General features: G+C 37.6%; 1 protein-coding gene across 8 annotated transcripts in view; it reads left to right on the top strand.

Annotated features, from left to right (window-relative positions):
- Positions 1-19871, top strand: part of PIK3R3 (phosphoinositide-3-kinase regulatory subunit 3) — a 96704-nt gene that overhangs the window by 42589 nt on the left and 34244 nt on the right. For 7 of the 8 annotated variants that reach the window (XM_035251324.3, XM_017974688.4, XM_078331615.1 and 4 more), the window contains 3 exons: positions 6019-6127; positions 8837-8935; positions 19309-19489. In XM_035251324.3, coding sequence (XP_035107215.1) covers positions 6019-6127; positions 8837-8935; positions 19309-19489 — 389 coding nt within the window. Of the gene's footprint in view, positions 1-4338; positions 4470-6018; positions 6128-8836; positions 8936-19308; positions 19490-19871 lie in introns of all 8 variants that reach the window. The other variant, XM_078331614.1, reaches the window with a different exon arrangement.

The raw sequence follows: 19871 nt of genomic DNA, 5'->3' as shown, positions 1-19871 counted from the left end.
ATCCACCCGCCTCGGCCTCCCAAAATGCTGCGATTACAGGCGTGAGCCATCATGCCCGGCCTTGTTTTTGTTATTGAAACACATTTTAAAAATGTACACAATATATATACTTACTTACACAGTGTTCTCCTCTGCTGTTCCCTGGTCCCTGTTGAATCTACTATTAACAGTCTGTGTATTCTTCATATTTTTCTATGCATATATATCTATATGCACACATACACGTACACATACACTTACATGTATATGTCTGTATGTTTGTTCATATATCTACATATTAATTAAAACTGAATTGAAAATATCTTTCTGTATTGCTAAAATTTTAAAACTTATAATATAGGCCAGGTTTGAGTGGTTCATGCCTATAATCTCAGCACTTTGGGAGGCCAAGGCAGGAAGATTACTTGAGGCCAGGAGGTTGAGACCAGTTTGGGCAACATAATGAGACCGTGTCTCGTAATTTTTAAAAATCCCAAACTTGTAATATATTTTCTAAAAATGGAAACAGAAGTATTTTTCATTGTCTACTAAATAGAAATGAAAGTGCTCTATATTTTATAGATAGTCATTTCAGAAGATATTTGTTCAGGTGTACTTATCACTCAGCATTGCAAATGCTCACCTAACGCAAGAACTGCTTTGTCAAGGGGTTGAAAGATGACTAATGTACTGTAATCAGTTTTTCCCTCAAGATAGTCCTTTTGATCTACTTAAAAGCTAAATGATTTGGAATTGTTTTACCTTTATTTATAATATCACAACCTGGAAGAGACATATAGATAAAAATCTGCTTATCTTCATGCAATTAGGTTATTAGGAGATAATTTTTTATTCACATTTGTCCAGTATATTCTACAATTCACATGGGAAGGTGCAGAGCAACTCTCAGAGAAGGCAAAACATTTAGATTGAAGATTCAGTTTAGTTTGGTAGAGCTATATTTGAGTGTACTTACAATTTTAGGAACAATGAATTATCTTGAAATTTATCCTTTTGGATTATAAAGTCCATCTGTATAGAGACTATGTCTATATAGTTCATTGCTGTGTTCACAGCTTCTGGAACATAGGAGGTGTTCAATACATATTTGCCTATGTATGTGTGGAGTGTGATGATAGATAGTAGGAATGTAGAAATAGGCCAATATTGCATTTAGTTCAGATCATATGATTGTGTTCTTTTAGCAGCTTCATGTAGGAACTGCCTTTATAATAATTTCATTCTTCTTATGTTTCTGTAGTTGAGAACAGCAAGATACAAGGAGGCAGCCCTCTGTGATAGACGTGAAATGGTCATTATGTGTTGTTGGTGGTAGAGCTACCTGTGAACTATCATTACCCATAAATAACAGCTTCCTCAGGTAGTCTGGTCAACTTAACTTATCTCAACATAGTGCTCCTCCATTGAAGGGATGTAGACAAGTCTCCATAACTTCTTTTTTTTTTTTTTTTTTTTTTTTAATTTTTTATTGGATTTTAGGTTTTGGGGTACATGAACAGAGCATGTAAGACAGTTGCGTAGGAACACACATGGCAGTGTGCTTTTCTTTCCTTCTCCCCTTCACCCACATTTGGCATTTCTCCCCAGGCTATCCCTCCCCACCTCCCCCTCCCACTAGCCCTCCCCTTTTCCCCCCAATAGACCCCATTGTTTAGTACTCCCCTTTCTGTGTCCATGTGTTCTCATTTTTCATCACCCACCTATGAGTGAGAATATGCGGTGTTTCATTTTCTGTTCTTGTGTCAGTTTGCTGAGGATGACGTTCTCCAGATTCATCCATGTCCCTGTTTGCGGATTCAACGAGAGCGCCAATCCTGGGTTGTTCTCACAGCGCCATCTTGAGTCCTCCATAACTTCTTTTGAAGGTGATTAGGGAGTAACCCACCTGCTGATGCAAGAAAGCACATTGATTCTTGTTGGGCCCTGTTGGTCATACAGTCAAATCACTAAAGACTAGATTTGAGAAGCTTACTTTTTGACCTTAAAGTTTCCCCAATTTACTCCTTTTGCTGGGTTTCCATTAAAATTTGCTTTTACCCCATTCTGAATGATATTATAGTTAGGTGTTTCTATGTGTCATTCCCTCTTGATTTGTTCTTTTGAGTGCAGGGAACACTTTGTCTTTGTACCTTTGCATAGCTATAGTGCAGTGCTTTGTATAACACCTGTTTACACTGTTAATCCTTGTGTTAAGTGGGCAAGTAGAAGAATTTTAAATTTTGCTAAGTTATAGTTCCAACTGTAGCTACTTATAAGTCACATAAAATCCCTTTCAAATAAGACTGGTATTTAGCTACTTTGAAAAAAAGTATGGATTATAGCGCATCCTCTTCCATCTAGTAATTTCAGAAGTCTGATATTTAGTTATTTTAAAATAACTTTATTGAGATATAATTCACGTATCATGCAATTCACCCACATTGTATAATTCAGTGGTTTTTAGTGTCTTCAAGTTGTACAACCATCAAATAGTCAAATTTGAAATATTTTCATTACCCTGAAAGAAATCCTTTATACATTAGCAGTCACTCCCTATTTCCCCCTTGCTCCCCAGCTGTAGGCAACCATTAATCTAATTTCTGTCTCTATAGATTTGCCTATTCTGGACAATGAGATTATATAATGGCCTTTTATGATAGGCTTCTATCACTTAGCAGAATGTTTTCAGATCTGTCCATGTTTTAACATATGTCAGTACCTCATTCCTTTCTGTTGCTGAATAATCTATTGTATGGATATATACCTCATTTTATTTATCTGTTTGTTGATAGATATTTGGGTTATTTTCCATTTTTTGGCCATTATAAATAATACTACCATGAACATTCATGTACAAGTTTCTGTGTAGATATATGTTTCTTTGTTCTAGGGTATATGCTAGAGTGAAATTGCTGGGCAACACTGCATTTAATCTTTTGAGGAATGGCCAGACTGTTTTCCAAGCTGCTACATCATTTTACATTCCCACCAGCAGTCTATGAGCATTCCAATTTCTCCAGATCCTTACCAACACTTGTTATTATCTTTGTTTTTGATTATAGTCATCCTAGTGGATGTGAAGTGGTATTTCACTGTTGTTTTGATTTGCATTTCTCTATTGGCTGTGTTCAATATCTTTTCATGTGCTTATTGGCTGCTTGTCTTTTGGAGAAATATGTATTCAGATCCTTTGCCCATTTTTAATTGGGTCATTTGTCTTTTATTATTGAATTGAAAAGAAATTTTTATGAATTCTAGATACAAGTACAAAAATATATTTACAGATACATTGACAAATGTTTACAAAATATATTTTATCAATTTTACTCCTAAAAACATTCTCCCATTCCGTAGGTTGTCTCTTCACTTTCTTGATGATGTCCTTTGGCGCACAAAAGTTTTTAATTTTGATGCAGTTCATCTGTTTTTTCTTGTTTGTTATGTTTGGGGTCATATTTAAGAGACTATTACCTAATCTAAGGTCACAAAGATTTAAGCCTATTTTTTTCTTTTAAGAATTTTATAGTTTTACCTCTTGATATTTTGGTCTTTGATCTATGTTTATTTAATTTTGGTGTGAGGCAGGGATCCAACTTCATTCTTTTTGCATGTGGATATCCACTTGTTTCAGAACAATTTGTTAAAAAGACTATTCTTTGCCTCGTTGAATTACCTTGACATCCATGTTAAAAATCAGTTGACTAATGGACTTTTCCCTCCTTCCCTCCTTCCTTCATTCCCCTTTCTTTACTTTGTTTTTTCTTCCTTTTCTTTCTTTCATTTATGAGACAGGGTCTCACTCTGTCTCCCAGGCTGGAGTGCAGTGGCGCCATCTCGGCTCATTGCAACCTCTGCCACTTGGCTTCAAGTGATTCTCATGCCTTAGGCTCCTGAGTAGCTGGGCTTACAGGTGTGCACCACCATGCCCAGCTAATATTTGTATTTTAAGTAGAGACAGCGTTTCACCATGTTGTCCAGGCTGGTCTTGAACTCCTGACCTCAGTCGATCTGCCTGCCTCTGCCTCTCAAAGTGCTGGGATTACAGGTGTGAGCCACCGTACCCAGCCAATTAAGGGACTTCTGTTTTGGGGAAAATATTCACATTGTTCTCCTTTCTCCCAGATTGCTTACAATTTTTTGGTTAAATTAAGAAAAAAGAAACAATCTCAAAAAAGATAGAAGTATGGTTCAAAGAACATAATTTTTTTGAACCATTTGAGAGTAAGTTGTCAACATGATGCCATATGATGATCATTTTTCTGTATTTTCCACAAACAAGAATATTTTCCCACAGAAGCACAATATAACCATAAAAATCAGAAAACTAACATTGCTCTATTTCTGCCATGTCATTCTCAGATCCCATACAAGTTTTGCCCATTGTCCCAGTGTTGTCCTGAATAGCAAAAAGGATCCAGTCCAGAGTTACACATTGCATTTTCTCAGTCTTTCCTTGACCCTCATGACCTGTACATTGTTGAAGATTACAGGTCAGTTATTTTGTAGAATGTCCCTCAATCATGGTTTGTCTGATGTTTCCTTATGATTAGATTCAGTTTATGCATATTTGGCAGGAATGTCACAGAAGTGATGTTATGTCCTTTTTAGTGCATTGTATTAGGGCCCAGAGTTTCATCATTATTTGTAATATTAACCTTGATTGCTTGATTAAGGTGGTATTTGCCAGGTTTTTCCACTATTATTGTTTTTTCTTTTGCAGTTAGCATCTTGTGGGACAAAACATTGAGATTATACTAATTTTGGTCTTCATTGACCTTTGTTTCTTTCATTTATTTATTTATATCTACATGGACACATATATTCCTATTTTGTTTAATGAGTGATATTTCTTTACTGTTGTCATTTGTGTTGATATGCCAGCTGTTCCAGATTTGGTTAGTGAGAGCCCCTTCAAGCTCACCATTTTGTTCTTTTAACATAGCCTCTCTCATTCTTTGAGCACTTCCTTCCTTTTTGGCACAAGATGATATTCCAGGCTTATTTGATAATGCTATTCTGTTCCTGGAATCAGCTATTTCTTCAAAGAGCCCTGTTTCCTTTTAGTAGAGAATGGTATTAGAAAGCAAGGTCTAGGTGCTCAGTGTACATATTGGGGTATTGTCCCCAGGACCTCTCTGGGCAGCAGTCCCCAACCTTTCTGGTACCAGGGACCAGTTTCATTGCTGGGGTGGGGTTGGGGTGGGAGTACTGGTTTCAGGATGAGACTGTACCACCTCAGATCATCAGGCATTAGTTAGATTTTCATAAGGAGCACACAACCACGATCCCTTGCATGTGCAGTTCACAGTAGGGTTTGTGCTTCTGTGAGAATCTAATGCTGAAGCTCAGGCAGTAATGCTTGCTTGCCTACTGCTCCCCTCCTGCTGTATGGCCCATTTCCTAACAGGCCATGGACCAGTACCAGTCTGCGGCCTGGGAGTTAGGGATCTCTGTCTCAGGGGACAGAGCTAGGGAATATATGTAGTCTGTGTACAGGCATTTACATATTTATGTTTATATACATTGAAATTCATGAGTTGATAACAGTAGCTGCAATTCCAGTTCAAAACAAGAGGGTTCATTCTATTACTGTTATAAGCAAATGATTAATAACATACCCATCACTTCATAGAGTTACCCTCCCCCCTTTTTTTTGTAGTAAGAGTACCTAAAATCTACTTACTTGGCAAATTACCAGTATATAATACAATATTATTAACTATAGTCTTTATATTGTCACTTAGTGGCTTTTGGACTGAGTTGTTTTTAAAGGGGCTGCATGTTATCTTTTGAGAGATGATAAAGTTTTACAGACTTAGAAGTTGGTGTTTCAGAAGAAAGGGAAAACCAAATATCTTGAAATTTTCACTTTTTAGGCAGTCGAAAGGATTCCTTCTGTGGTTAACATTTAACATAAAATAATACTTAACTTGATTGATAATTATTAGAATCTTAACATACCTTGGTTAGTGTGCTGCTCCTGAGGAAATTAGAAAACAATAATTTATATCTACAGAATAATATTCATTTCTCTTCTAGCTCTTCCACCAAAGCCACCTAAGCCAATGACTTCAGCAGTTACAAATGGAATGAAGGACTGTTCTGTTTCTCTTCAGGATGCAGAATGGTACTGGGGGGATATTTCAAGGTAACTAGAATGCTACTGTAATTGAATGCAGTTTTTTAAAAAGTCATTTGTGATAATTAGTAGTTAAAGTAAATAATTTTAAGCCAAGCATGGTGGCTCACGCCTATAATCCCAGCAACTCAGGAGGCTGAGGCTGAGGAATTGCTTGATAACAGAGTTTGAGGTTGTAGAGAGCACTCTGTTGCACTCCAGCCTGGGAAGCGGTGAGACCCCCAACTCTCAAAAAAAAAAAAAAGAGAGAAAAAAGAAAGTAAAGCATTGTAATGCACTACTAATTGTCATTTAAAGATTACAATTTAAGAATTTTATGTGGGAACATTTCATAAGTGTCTTAATACTTTGCTTCCCATGAAGAAGTGACAAGAAAATCTCCATTATTTATTTATTTTGAGACCACGTCTCACTCTGTCGCCCATGCTGGAGTGTAGTGGCACAATCTTGGCTCACTGTAATCTCCACCTCCTGGGTCCAAGCAATTCTCTTGCCTCAGCCTCCCGAGTAACTAGGATTACTAGTTACCACCACATCCGGCTAATTTTTGTATTTTTAGTAGAGCTGGGGTTTCACCATGTTGGCCAGGCTGGTCAAACTCCTGACCTCAGGTGATCCACCCGCCTTGGCCTCCCAAAGTGCTGGGATTACAGGTGTGAGCCACTGTGCCCGGCTGAAAAATTTTAAATTATGGGTGTGATTATTACTTCTAATACTATATTGAGGATGGATTTCTGAACAAGTGACACCTAGACATTTAGGATAGTTAATGTGTTTTAGAATTAACAATATTTGTGGGTACTTACATTTCTGTACCTTTCTTTCTCTAAGCCAGTGATAACCAAAGTCTTTGCATGCACAAAAATTAATTGAGGTGGAGCCCAGGAATCTGCATTTAACAACTTCCCTAGGGGAGTTTAATGCAGTCTCTTTACACACCCCAGTTTGATAAACAGGACTCTAAGACAAATTTGTTTTTTGAGTAAAGTGTGGTTTTAGATCATTTTGAATCTAAAGAGGGAATTATATACATTTAATTAGAATATTATATTTTCTTATTAAAATTTTTTTCTTGTTAAACTTTGCTTTAATGGGTCTCAAATGTATTTTCTTTTTAAAGCTCTATCCATTTCTGTCAAATCAGCTTCAAGGTTGATGCTGTATTCCTCAATACACTTACCTATTCCTTTCTCTTCTGTGTTCTCTTCCTCTACCAAAATGGTATTTATTTAATTTTTTTACCCTTACTATTTCAACTATTTTAAGTGTACATTTTCATTGTTGTGAAACCATTATCACCATCAGTCTCCAGAATGTTTTCATTTTTCCTAACTGAAATTCTGTACCCATTAAACAATAACCTCTCCTTCTCCCCTTCTTCAGCTCATGGCAACCATCATTCTGCTTTCTGTCTTATGAATTCAACTATTGTAGGTACCATGCATAAGTGGAATCATATAATAATTGTCCTTTTGTGACTGGCTTATTTCACTTTTTTTCATAAGTCTTCAAGGTTCATTCATGTTGTAGCATATGTCAGAATTTTATTCCTTCTTAAAGCTGAGTAATATTATGTGTTTATGCTATATATTTTTTTATCCATCTGGACATTTGGATTGTTTCTAGCTTATGGCTATTATAAATAATGCTGCAATTAATACTGGTGCACAAATATTTGAGTCCCTGAGTCCCTGGGTATATACTGGGTATATATCCAGTAATGGAATGGAATTGCCAGGTCATATGGTAATTCTGTGTTTAATTTTTTTGAAGAGGACTTAATACATTTAATTTAATTTTTTTTTTTTTTTTTTTGAGACAGAGTCTCGTTCATTAGCCCAGGCTGGAGTGCAGTGGTGCAATCTTAGCCCACTGCAACCTCTGCCTCCCTGGTTCTGGCGATTCTCCTGTCTGAACCTCCCAAGTAGCTGGGATTAAAGGTGCTTGGCCCCACCACCGTGTCCAGCTAATTTTGTATTTTTAGTAGACACAGGGTTTCATCATGTTGGCCAGGCTGGTCTCAAACTCCTGACCTCAAGTAACCTGTCTGCTTCAGCTTCCCAAAGTGCTGGGATTATAGGCATGAGCCACTGCACCTGGCCATTTTATTTTAAAATTTATTAAAATATTTCTATTTTAATATTGTACAATAAAATAGTCTGTTATTTTTTATTTTAAGATCATGTGGTTCTGCTGTGATTCAAGGGTCTTCTATGCCCTGCCATTTCCTTAAGTGTTCTAGTGTTGTGCCTTAAGGTCCTAAGCCAACTCTACAGAAGGAATTTGTTATTAGTAAAATTCAAACTAGGAGAATATCCTATTGAAAGGTTACGAACTTAGTGAATTTTCCTCCTTCTGTTCAGAAACAGCTGTCACTGTTGCTTAAATATTATCTTCATTCTAAACAGCCTGTTTTTTCCTGAAACTTTACAAGTTCAGACCTGGGTATGGAAGCCCTAAAGGTTTAATGGAAACAGTATCTCTTGCACACATTTGAAATTTAGAAGAGTTTAAAAATCAAATAGCCCTTCTTTAGATTGCATAACACCAAAAATCAAAACAGAAAGAGCATATTTAGGGAGAAGAACTAAATGACCTCTAAAGGCCTCTATTATCTATAACCTTAGGCACACCTACTACCCAAGCAGCTTTAGTAGTAACATGTAAAGACAACCAGTGTTTATATTTTTTCATTTTTCCTATAATTCTGTTCTTCAGGGAGGAGGTAAATGACAAATTGCGGGATATGCCAGATGGGACCTTCCTGGTCCGAGATGCCTCAACAAAAATGCAGGGAGATTATACTTTGACTTTGCGGTAAGTACTTTTCAGTCTTTTGGCTAGTACTCTACTAATGTTATTTTAGTTCTGGGTATACAGATATTTCTGTATTTAAATCTTTATCTATATAATTGTTCATATTTTGATTTAATTTATGTACATAATTAAATGTGCATAAATATATAGTTTGGTTAATTCTTTTTTCTGTATATTAAGTATTTAAATAAGTATTTAAACATTTTGTATAAAAATGGTAACTTAAAAAATGTAGAAATAAAATGAAAAGGCTAAAATCCCAAAATGTAAGGGAGTAAGAAGCATACAGTTGACCTTATAAAGGAAGTAGTAGAAGTCATGGGCACATTCTAAGGGTAAAAATGAATCTGTCCTTCAAATAATCCTATCATCTCCCTTAATGCAGACTTTAGAAAGCAAAACTCAACATAATTTTGGTTAATGAGGATATGTTGAAGATAAAGTAGTTCTCAGCCTGTATCATGCTTTCCACATATTAGAGTCTTTTAAGTGTTGGATGTATGAATTTTTATATTTACACATATTTTTTTAAAGGTTAAGAAAACTGCATGAGAAATTTCTATATTTAATTTAAATAATTAAAGTAGCCGAGTTATAATAAAGCCTTATGATTTTTTTTAAAAAAGGAACTATTTAACAAAAAGAAAATAACAGTAACAATAACAATGACTGACTTTCTTGTACTAAGCCCTTTACATGCAACGTTATCATTTATTCCTCACAACAACCTTATGAGGTAGGTATTATTACTGCTCCTGTTTTATAGATGAGGTAACTAAGGGTTAACATGGTGAAGAACCTTGCCTAAAGTCACATAGTTAGCAAGTGGTAGTGGAAGAGTTGAAATCCAGATTCATCTGGCTCTTTGCTGCCTTTCTAGCTTAATATCTTTAGGAAAAATAATGCAATATTTTATGCTAATATGGCATAAATTTGGAGGCACTATTTTAGTTTCTGGTAAAGAGCTAAAGAAATGAATACCTTTGTACTTGAATTGTGCTGACTAATCAGTATTCTACAATAATTCATTGAACAGTTTTTCCTCTATTCCAGTCAGGCTTCTGTCTCCACCACTCCACAGATACTGCTAAACCGGTGGCCACTTCTCTCTTACCTTACTTGACCTCTTAGCAGCATTAGTCATAGATACTTCTTCCTAAAAGCAGTTTATTGTTTTGACTGTTAAGACATCATACTTTCCTGATTTTCTTCTTAACTTTAAGTTATTTTGCTCAATATCTAAATGTTAAGTGTTCCAGGGCTCAGACTTGGGCCTCCTTTTCTTCTCTGTATTCATTCTCTTAAGGCGAACTTGTCCTGTTACATGGCCTTAATATATCTGATGATTAATTTTAGGTGTCAGTTTGGCTGGATTAAGGAATACCTAGAGAACTGGTAAAGCATTATTTTGGATGTGTCTATGAGGGTGTTTCCAGAGCAGATTAGCATTTGGGTTAGTGGACTGAGTAAGGAAGATTGCCCCTCAATGTGAGTAGGCACCATCCAATTGGCTGAGGATAGAACAAAAAGAAAGAAGAAAGAATTTTATTGCTCTCTGTCTTGGAGTTGGAGCACACTCTTACTCTGTTCTTGGAAATCAGAACTCCACCATTTGGACTGCAGGACTTATACCAATTCTCCCCATGTCTGTGGGCTCTCAAAGCCTTCAGTCTTGGACTGAGAGTTATACTATTAGCTTCCCGGGTTCTGAGGCTTTAGGACTTGGACTGAGCCACACTGCTGGCACCCCAGCTTGCAGATGGCCTGTAATGGAACTTTTCAGCCTCCATAATCATGTGAGCCAATTTCCCTGATAAATCCCCTCATATTTATCTTTCTCTCTCTCCTATTGTTTCTGTCTCTCTGCAGAACTCTGATTAACACAGATTTGGTACCAGGAGTGATTCTAGAGGAAGGAATTTTTTTTTTTTAAAGACAGGATCCTGCTCTGTCTCCCAGGCTAGAGTGCAGTGGCGTGATCATGGCTCACTGCAGCCTTAACTTCCCAGGCCTAAGTGGTCCTCCTACCCCAGCCTTCTGAGTAGCTGGGACCAAAGGTACATGCCACCAAACCCAGCTAATTTTTGTGTTTTAAATTTTTTTATAGAGATGGAGTCTCCCTGTGTTGCCTAGGCTGGTCTCAAAACTCCTGGGCTCAAGCAGTCCTCCAGCCTCTGCCTCCTAGTACTGGGATTACAAGCATGAGCTACTGCGCCCAGCCGAGGAAGATAATTTTAAAAATCAGGTTTCTTAATTAGTTTCGGGGTTTCTGGAATTGGCTAATTTGATGAGACTTAAGAATGCTAAGGACCCTACTTCTAATAGTACAGAGAACTGATAGTCTGTGATGTGAACTGTTTATATAGAGATATGCAAAATATATGCACTTGATACCTAATTTACCACCTGTAAAAGGCAAGAAACTTGGCAACTCTGTATTTGATACTTTCAAACATTTGTAAAAAACCAAGGTTTTCTAATGTTGCTGGACAAAGTGATGAAAGTAAAGGATGAGCTCAGGGTTTTGATTTCCTGGCCCCAGTTCTACCGTAAATAGCCCAAGAGCTTCTAAGTATGCCCTGAATCAGTATCTTCTCCTCTGTTGCCACAGGTGTGAAATTGCAAAAAATCAAACACATGCCTTCATTACGTGATTAGCTGAATTACAATCAAAGTTGAAATATTGGCCTTGTAAGGTGTCTGCTGTTAAAGTGAGGGCATTGGTTGGGAAAGAATGGGATTCTGTACGTTGGGATGGGAAGACCCTGATGATCCTAGGGACACTGAGCTCCTAAGTTCTGATGAGTCTTGTTTGCTAGCAGAAATGGCCTCCCATCCCCAGTAGCAGCATCCCCCCTACACTGGCCTTTCCACCTGTGTCTGAGGGGATTGACCCTGCATTGCCTTCCTGGAGGCAGTTGCTAAGCAAGAGGATGCTGAGTCTCATCAGGACCCACCCCCGCCCCCCTCTTTGCTTCTAGACCTATAACTAGACTTGGATCCCAGCAGCCCCTAAAGATGAGGTACAATGTATGACCCATGAGGAGATGCGCTACATGCTAAAAGAGCTACTTGAGTTTTCTAATTTCTACAAGCAGAAATCTGAAAAACATGTATGGGAATAGATATTTAGAGTGTGAGATAATGGTGGAAGGAACATAAAGTTGGATCAGGCTGAATTTATTGTTATTGGCCCACCAAACAGAGATTCTGCATTTAATATTGCGGCTCAGGGAGTTAGGAAAGGCAACAATTTATTTGGTTAGTTTGCTGAAACATGGATGAAAAGATGGCCTACTGTGAGCCAGCTGGAGGTGTCTGATCTATTTTGGTTAACATAGAGGAAGAGATTCAAAGACTTAGGGAGGAATCTGGGTTGCTAGAGTGTCTTTGTCACTTAAAGTTTATTCACACTGGGTGGGTCCAGACCACATACATTTCAGCAGTACTTTGAGAAACAGATCTGTGAGGAGAACTCCCATCATCCCTGAACGCCATGATTGCCCTTCTCTTTAGGCTAAACCTTAAAATGGGAACTGCAGTCAGTCAATTGAAAAATTTAAATGCAGTGAAATAACTGGATCCCAGGGTAGCAGAGGCCAAGTGAAGGCACTCGGTTGACAAAGGCAGGGTGGACATAGTTATCATAATGGACAGCAGAGGCAAAGCAACAGTCAGAATAGTCTGACTCATATAGACCCATGGCATTGACTAATTCACTGCATGGGTAGCTCACTATTTTCTTCTCCTTTTCTACCTACTATATCTTGCCCTACTGGAATTTAAATTCCCTGAGGTTGGGGAATTTGTTTAGTCATTGCTATATCTCCAGTGTCTAGATTAGTGCCTGATAATGGGGTAAGCATTAGAGAATGGATGCCTAATATATATACACGTATGTATGTATATAGTGAGGGATAGGCTCTCTCTCTCTCTCTCTGTCACCCAGGCTACAGTACAGTGATGTGATCATAGCTCACTGAAGCCTTGAACTCATGAGCCAATTGATCTTCCTGCCTCAGCCACCCAAGTAGCTAGGACTACAGGGGTATGCCACCCTGCCTGGTGGCTAATTTTGTAAAAATTTCTTTGTAGAGATGAAGTCTCACTCACTATGTTGCCCAAGCTGGTCTCATGCTATGGGTCTCAAGTGATCCTCCCACCTTGGTCTCCCAAATGGTGGGATTACAGGCATGAGCCACCATGCCCAGCCTATAAATACTTATTTAATAGATGACTATGCTTCTTATTTATCTGGAAAATGGTTTTAATCCCACACTAAGTTGTGGAATTACATTCCTTTTAAGGCTGAATAATAATCTGCTATATGTATATACTATATTTTGTTTATCCATTCATCACTTGATAGCATTAGCAAGAATGTTTGAAAGTTTTCATGTATCTATCACAAAGTCTGACATACAGTAGGTGTTTGATAGGTGTTGAATAAATGTTTGAAGGAAAGACATTTAATGAGAGAAAGACAAAGAGAATGTTTCTCAGGAAATGACAGTTGAACTAGACCTTGATAGATTTTGCAAGGCAGAAGAGTGATGATCTTAATTCAGTTTAATAAATACTTGCAACTTAGTACTAGTTACTCTGCAGGGTATCTAACAACGAGTTAAAACTTCTGTCTCAAGGAATATATAGTCTAGTGAAGACAAAGGAAATGAAAAAATGGCTTTGAGCGAAAGTTTAATAGCAGGAGAGGTTTATAAAATATGCTTTGGAGGCTGAAAAGAGGAAAAGAGCTATCTTCGTTAAGAGAATGTAGAAAACTGACCTTCATGGAAGAAATTGCATTTACAGAATATCTTGAAGAAGGGGATAGGTTTAGACATGTAAAAAGTGGGAGAGAGTTGCAGGAATAGATAACAATAGGAGCAAATATACAGAGGTGAGAATTTATAGCTGCTTTCTGTAAGATGTAGTCCTGTTTGGCTAAAAGATAAAGTTTATAAAGAAGAAGTGGTAAGGGATGAGAGGTTGAAAAGGGGTCATGTTTAAAAGGGCTTTTAATTCCAAAACTTGGGAGTTTGTATTTAATGTTTGTTGTAGGTAGTTGGGGAGAACCACTATATTATTTCTGCAGGGAAACTGATCAGGCTATATTTTAGCTTGAAGGGATAGTCAGCATCTATCCCTTCTAAAAATCAATATTGGCTGGGCGCAGTGGCTCGTGCCTGTAATCCCAGCATTTTGGGAGGCCGAGGTGGGGGCAGATCATGAGGTTAGGAGTTCAAGACCAGCCTGGCCAATATGTTGAAACCCCATCTCTACTAAAAATATAAAATTAACTGGGCGTGGTGGCGTGCATCTATAGTCCCAGCTACTTGGGAGGCTGAGGTAGAAGAATTGCTTGAACCAGTGAGGGAATGGGGAATGACATGATCAAATGATTGGATACACAATTACCTAGGCTAGTAGCTCTAGGAAAGGATTTGGGGAGTTAAAAGGCAATGTAGTTTGAGAGCAGAGGGATTTGACAATAGAATAGGTATGAAGTTGAGGGGGAGCTGAAGGTGACTGTGGTTTGAACCTGGTAGGCTGAGAATGAATATGGCATTTATAGAAATAGGAAAGTCAGAAGCAGTTTTGGGGGGAAGAAAGGATAGATATTGGTTTGTTTTTGTTTTTTTGATGGAGTCTTACTCTGTTGCCCAGGTTGGAATACAGTGGTGCCATCTTAGCTCCCTGCAACCTCTACCTCCTGGGTTCAAGCCATTCTCCTGTCTCAGCTTCCTAAGCAGCTGGGACTATAGGCGCCCACCACCACACCCAGATAATTTTTGCATTTTTAATAGAGATGGGGTTTCACCATGTTGGCCAGGCTGGTCTCAAACTCCTGATGATCTGCCTGCCTCAGCCTCCCAAAGTGCTGGGATTATAGGCGTGAGCCACTGTACTCAACCAGTATTGATTTTTAGAAGGGATAGATGTTGACTTCTAGCTGCTCTGGAATTGCAAGGTAAAAATGTATCTAGGATATAGCTAGAAATGTAGGTTTAATTCTTAGAAGAGAGTATAGGGCCAGAGAAGGAGTCAAGCCACCATATGCATATAGAGTAAATGGGATTTTTATGAAAAAAATATATAAATTTTAAAAGGTGGAAGCTGAAGGCAAAATTTTTTTTTTAGGGAATAACTGTGTTTGGGGTCAGGAGGAGACAGGAAAAGTAGTTTGAGAGAGCAAAAGAAAATAATAATTTCATGAAAGTTATGGAAGGATGAAATACTAAGAAGAGAGAGAGTGAGGGAGAAGGAGGAAGGTCTGGGATAAAGGACGGGGACAGAGTCTGAGTTTGTTCACAGTCATTGGTGACTCTCAAATGAGAGGAATGATTGTGAGCCAGACTATAGAGAGTAGTAGGTAGTGAGGAAATAGAGATTTTTCAGTTTCTTATTATTTAAATTGGTAAATAGTATTCATTGTAGAAAATCTGGATACTTAACAAATCTTTAAGAATCAGAATCTGCTATCTGCCAGGCATTGGAATAGGTGCTCAGATTACAAGGAGGACTAGCAAGATAAAGACATAATCTTCAATTCCTTCATTCCTTTTCTCATCTCTGCTTAGAGTCCATGGTCCATTATTATTAAAGTTACCCATGTGAAGATATTCTTAACAAATTTGGCCCTAACCTGACTAAATTCCAACACTTACTAAATTCAATTCTCCACCTAGTTCTTGCCTGTACTTGATCTGCTGAATGTGGAGAAAGGGACATGACCACACGGACTGGTCTCACATTAATTATGATCACTAACCTTAAGTGACCTTTAAAACTGCCTAACTTAAGAAAGAAAATAAATAAATAAAAAGAAAAAAGATAAAAAGAAAAAAAAACTGCCTAGCTTAACTTCCGCATTTCCACAATCCATTCACCCCCACATCTATTTCCTAAATGTCAATTTCACATGTTCTTTTTTTTTTCTTTTAAAGGACAACCCTTCTTCCATCTGACTGTGTCCACATTATCAGTGAAATTAAAAGCAACCTAAAGAGCTTGCTTTTAATTTCACTGATAATGTGGACACAGTCAGATGAGAACTCCTTCATGCTCCTGTTGCCATAGCTATCAACATATTTACACATTAATGTGAATAGTCTGCCTTTTTCCTATTCCAGTGGGTGACTGTTCATGTCCTTGCCAGGGTCTGCTTCTCCGTTTGTGAACTGCATCCCATCCCATCCTTCTAATCTACTCAAGGGCATCACTCTAGGAATTATCTTGTCCTCTTTTTTGGATCAACAATTTTTGTCTCTCTACTGAGTCATTTCCATCAGCATATAAATATGGTCTATTATCTCCCCTTTAAGAATAACAAATAAATAAAATTCTCTGAACCCTATATCTCTTTCTAGTTGCTTCCCTATTTGTCTTCCCTTGTTGACAGCAGTATGCCTTGAGACACTTGTCTATGGGCATTTCTTCTCCATATTCTTCCATTTCCTTGAATCCATTCCAGTCAGGCTTCTGTCCTTTCCATTTCACTGAAACCATTTAGTCAGTTCATTTAATGATCTGTGCTTTGCCAAACCTAATTATCACTGGACTTGGTTGATAAGTTTTTCTTTGTTGAAATGCTTTTGTATGAATTGGTTTTTAGGATATCACACTCTTAGTTCTCCTCTTACTTCATTAATTGCTCCCTTTTGATTTCCTTTGCTGGTTCTTCCTTCCAGGTCTCTGACCACTAAACATTGGCATACCCCAGTGCTTAGACCTTGGACCTCTTCTTTTGTCCAGCTATGCTCACCTTCACATAACATCTGTAGGCTGGCAACTCCTGAATTTGTATCTTTAGCCCAGAACTTTCTCTTGAACTTTAGATTCTTTAAGTAGGCTTCTGGATCATCTGCTTTTGAATGTTTAGTAGGCATCTCAAACTTTTTTTTTTGCTCATAGTATGGCTTTAAATGTCTGGAGCGTTTTTTTTTTTTTTTTTTTTTTGGGAGATGGAGTCTCACTCTGTAACCTCAGCTGGAGTGCAGTGGCGTGATCTCGGCTCACTGAAATCTCCACCTCCTAGGTTCAAGCAATTCTCCTGCCTCAGGCTCCCAAGTAGTTAGGATTACAGGCATGCACCACCATGCCAGGGTAATTTTTATATTTTAGTAGAGATGGGGTTTCACCATGTTGGTCAGGCTGGTCTCGAACTCCTGACCTCAAACAATCTACCCACCTTGGCTTCCCAGAGTGTTGGGATTACAGGCATGAGCCACTGTGCCCAGCTAAACACATTCTTTCTAAATAGCCTTCTTACATGTCAATAAGTGACAATTCCATTCTTCTGATTGCTAAAGACAAAAACCTTGTAATCATCTTTGTCTTGTCTCTCTGTCATATTTGTATCTAAGCCATCAGCAAATCCTGTCAGCTCTGTCTTCAAAATATATTAAGAATCTCACTATTTCTCATGATCTCTATCTACTGCTGCTACTCTCATCCAAGACACCATCATGTCTTGCCTAGATTATTATAATAGTTTCATAACTGATCTTTCCACTTCTACCCCTGCCTACTTTGAACAGTGTTTTCTCAACTCAGCAGCTAGAGTGAGCCCTTTAAACCGCAAGATAGATTATACAATTCTACTGAAAACCCATTTGTGCCTCCCCATCTCACTCAGTAAAAGCTAAAGCCCTTACAGTAACCTACAGATTGCTATTACATAATCTAAGCTCCTTTTATATCGCTTACCTAGCCTCCTGTTACTCTCCCTTTTGCTCATTCAGCCCCAGCATCACTGGCCTCTTTGCTGTTCCTTGAACATGCCATGCATACCCTTACTGAACCTCTTTTTGGAAAACTTCCATACATATCTGCTGTGCTAGCTCCCTCACTTCACTTGGAACTCTGTTGAAATGTCACCTGAACGAGAGGTTTTCCTTGAGCAACACAAACAATTCCTCCACCACAAGAACTCTTTTCCCTTTACTTTATTTTTTTTCCCTTTGCTTTATTTTTTTCCCCAATAGGTGTATTACCATTTGGTATAATTCGTTGTTTATTTTTGTGTTCTATCTTGAGAAATTTTTTATCCTCCTTAATAAACTGAAAGATAGAGATACGCTCCTTATGAAGTTAGACTAGAAGCTCCATGAGAGCATGGACTGTATCTGGCTTATCATATATCTGTGGTGCATTATGTAATTCCTGGCACATAGGTATGCAGCACATCATTTTAAATGAATGAATGCCTTTTAACTTTAACAGAGAGGCCAGCTTGCAATTATTGTATTTGTGGGTGTGCACATTTATAGTAACTGTATATGATTAGATGGTCCTTCTCATGTATATTTAATAGAAATAGTTTATCATCCATCTAAAAACTGACATTCTAAACATTGTTTAAATCAGTTTTAGGGTCAAACTTATTGTGTTTGACCTTTTACGAATTCCAGTGCCTCATTTATTATATAAAATGGCATGGCATAAAGAGAGAGGGGCATAAGTCTGCATGCTGCTATAAGAAGGGTTGAATGGGAATGAATGGTACAGCATTTTGCTATGAATCAGCCTGCTGTTGTTTTAGATTATGCCTTATGGGTCTTGCAAAACATTGTTGTTTTAAACTTTGGTTATAAATTATCTTTTAAGGGACCATTTAGATATGACTCAGTAAACCAAGGTGGCCTTAACTCTCCAAGCATGAAATTACATTCATCTAATATACATAACTCTCCAAAAGCTATACTTTGTAAAACAGTTGAATGACTTGAATCATTTACGTGTTGTAATGATCTAAACAGTAATTTCTGAGAATTATAAGCAAGTGTAAAAGACAAAATAATATAAGATTCTAGATTAATTGCAAAGCTATAAATCATAGATTAAGGAGCTCAATTATGTTTGTGCATTAACAACAAAACCTTGAGTGTGTTGGTGATTGTGCAACAAATGTTTATCATCCCCTTCATATAGAGATGGCTTCTGCTCCCCCCACAGAGACATACAACCACATATCTTTAGGTCCTTAAGAGATTTTTTTTCCATTCTCCCTGAAAAAAATACTGATAGAATTTAAATTTGAAAATTCATTCAGAATATAAACAAAAATAGATTTTACTTCTGTTTTATTTTTCTTAAGTGATTTTTTTTTTTTTTGCTACATTTGTTCATACTGAATGCTGTGTAGATACGTAGATCTTTAATAACCAAAGTATTTTATGGACAAAAAAATGTGAAAATAATGTATATATGTTTACACACACAATATATGCCTTTTCGCTCCTTCCAGCATCATTAACATAGTAAAACTTGTTTATTATGTGATACTAAGCTTTCACATCTCCATATGAAAGCAGTATTTCAGTTGAATTTGGGGGAAAAAATATCTACATTTGTTGTCTTGTTGTTCACAGGAAGGGAGGCAATAATAAGTTAATAAAGATCTATCACCGGGATGGTAAATATGGCTTTTCTGATCCTCTGACATTTAATTCTGTGGTGGAGCTCATTAACCACTATCACCATGAATCTCTTGCTCAGTACAATCCCAAACTTGATGTGAAGCTGATGTACCCAGTGTCCCGATACCAACAGGTATGATTATGGAAGTCCTTGATAGCTATTGAGCAAGTCATTATTTAATAACATTATTTGATTTTATTTACCAGGTTTATCAGTTTAAAAAAAATCTAGCCATTTTGTTATTTATTTATTTATTTTGAGACAGGGTCTCTGTTGACCCAGGCTTGAGTGTAGTGGCATGAATATGGTTCACTGCAGTCTTGACTTTCTGGGTTCAAGCAGTCTTCCTGCCTCAGCCTCTTGAGTAGCTGTGATCACAGGTGCATGCCACAACTTCCGGCTATTTTAAAATATTTTGTAGAGATAGGGTCTTGCCATGTTGCCCAGGCTAGTTTTGAACCCCTGGGCTCAGGCAGTCTTCTTGATTCGGCTACCCAAAGTGTTGGGATTATAG

This window comes from Callithrix jacchus, chromosome 7 (assembly GCF_049354715.1).
Source record: "Callithrix jacchus isolate 240 chromosome 7, calJac240_pri, whole genome shotgun sequence".
Taxonomy (NCBI): Eukaryota; Metazoa; Chordata; class Mammalia; order Primates; family Cebidae; genus Callithrix; species Callithrix jacchus.
The sequence above is the reverse complement of the archived record's forward strand: the minus strand, read 5'-3'. Positions and strand labels throughout refer to the sequence as shown.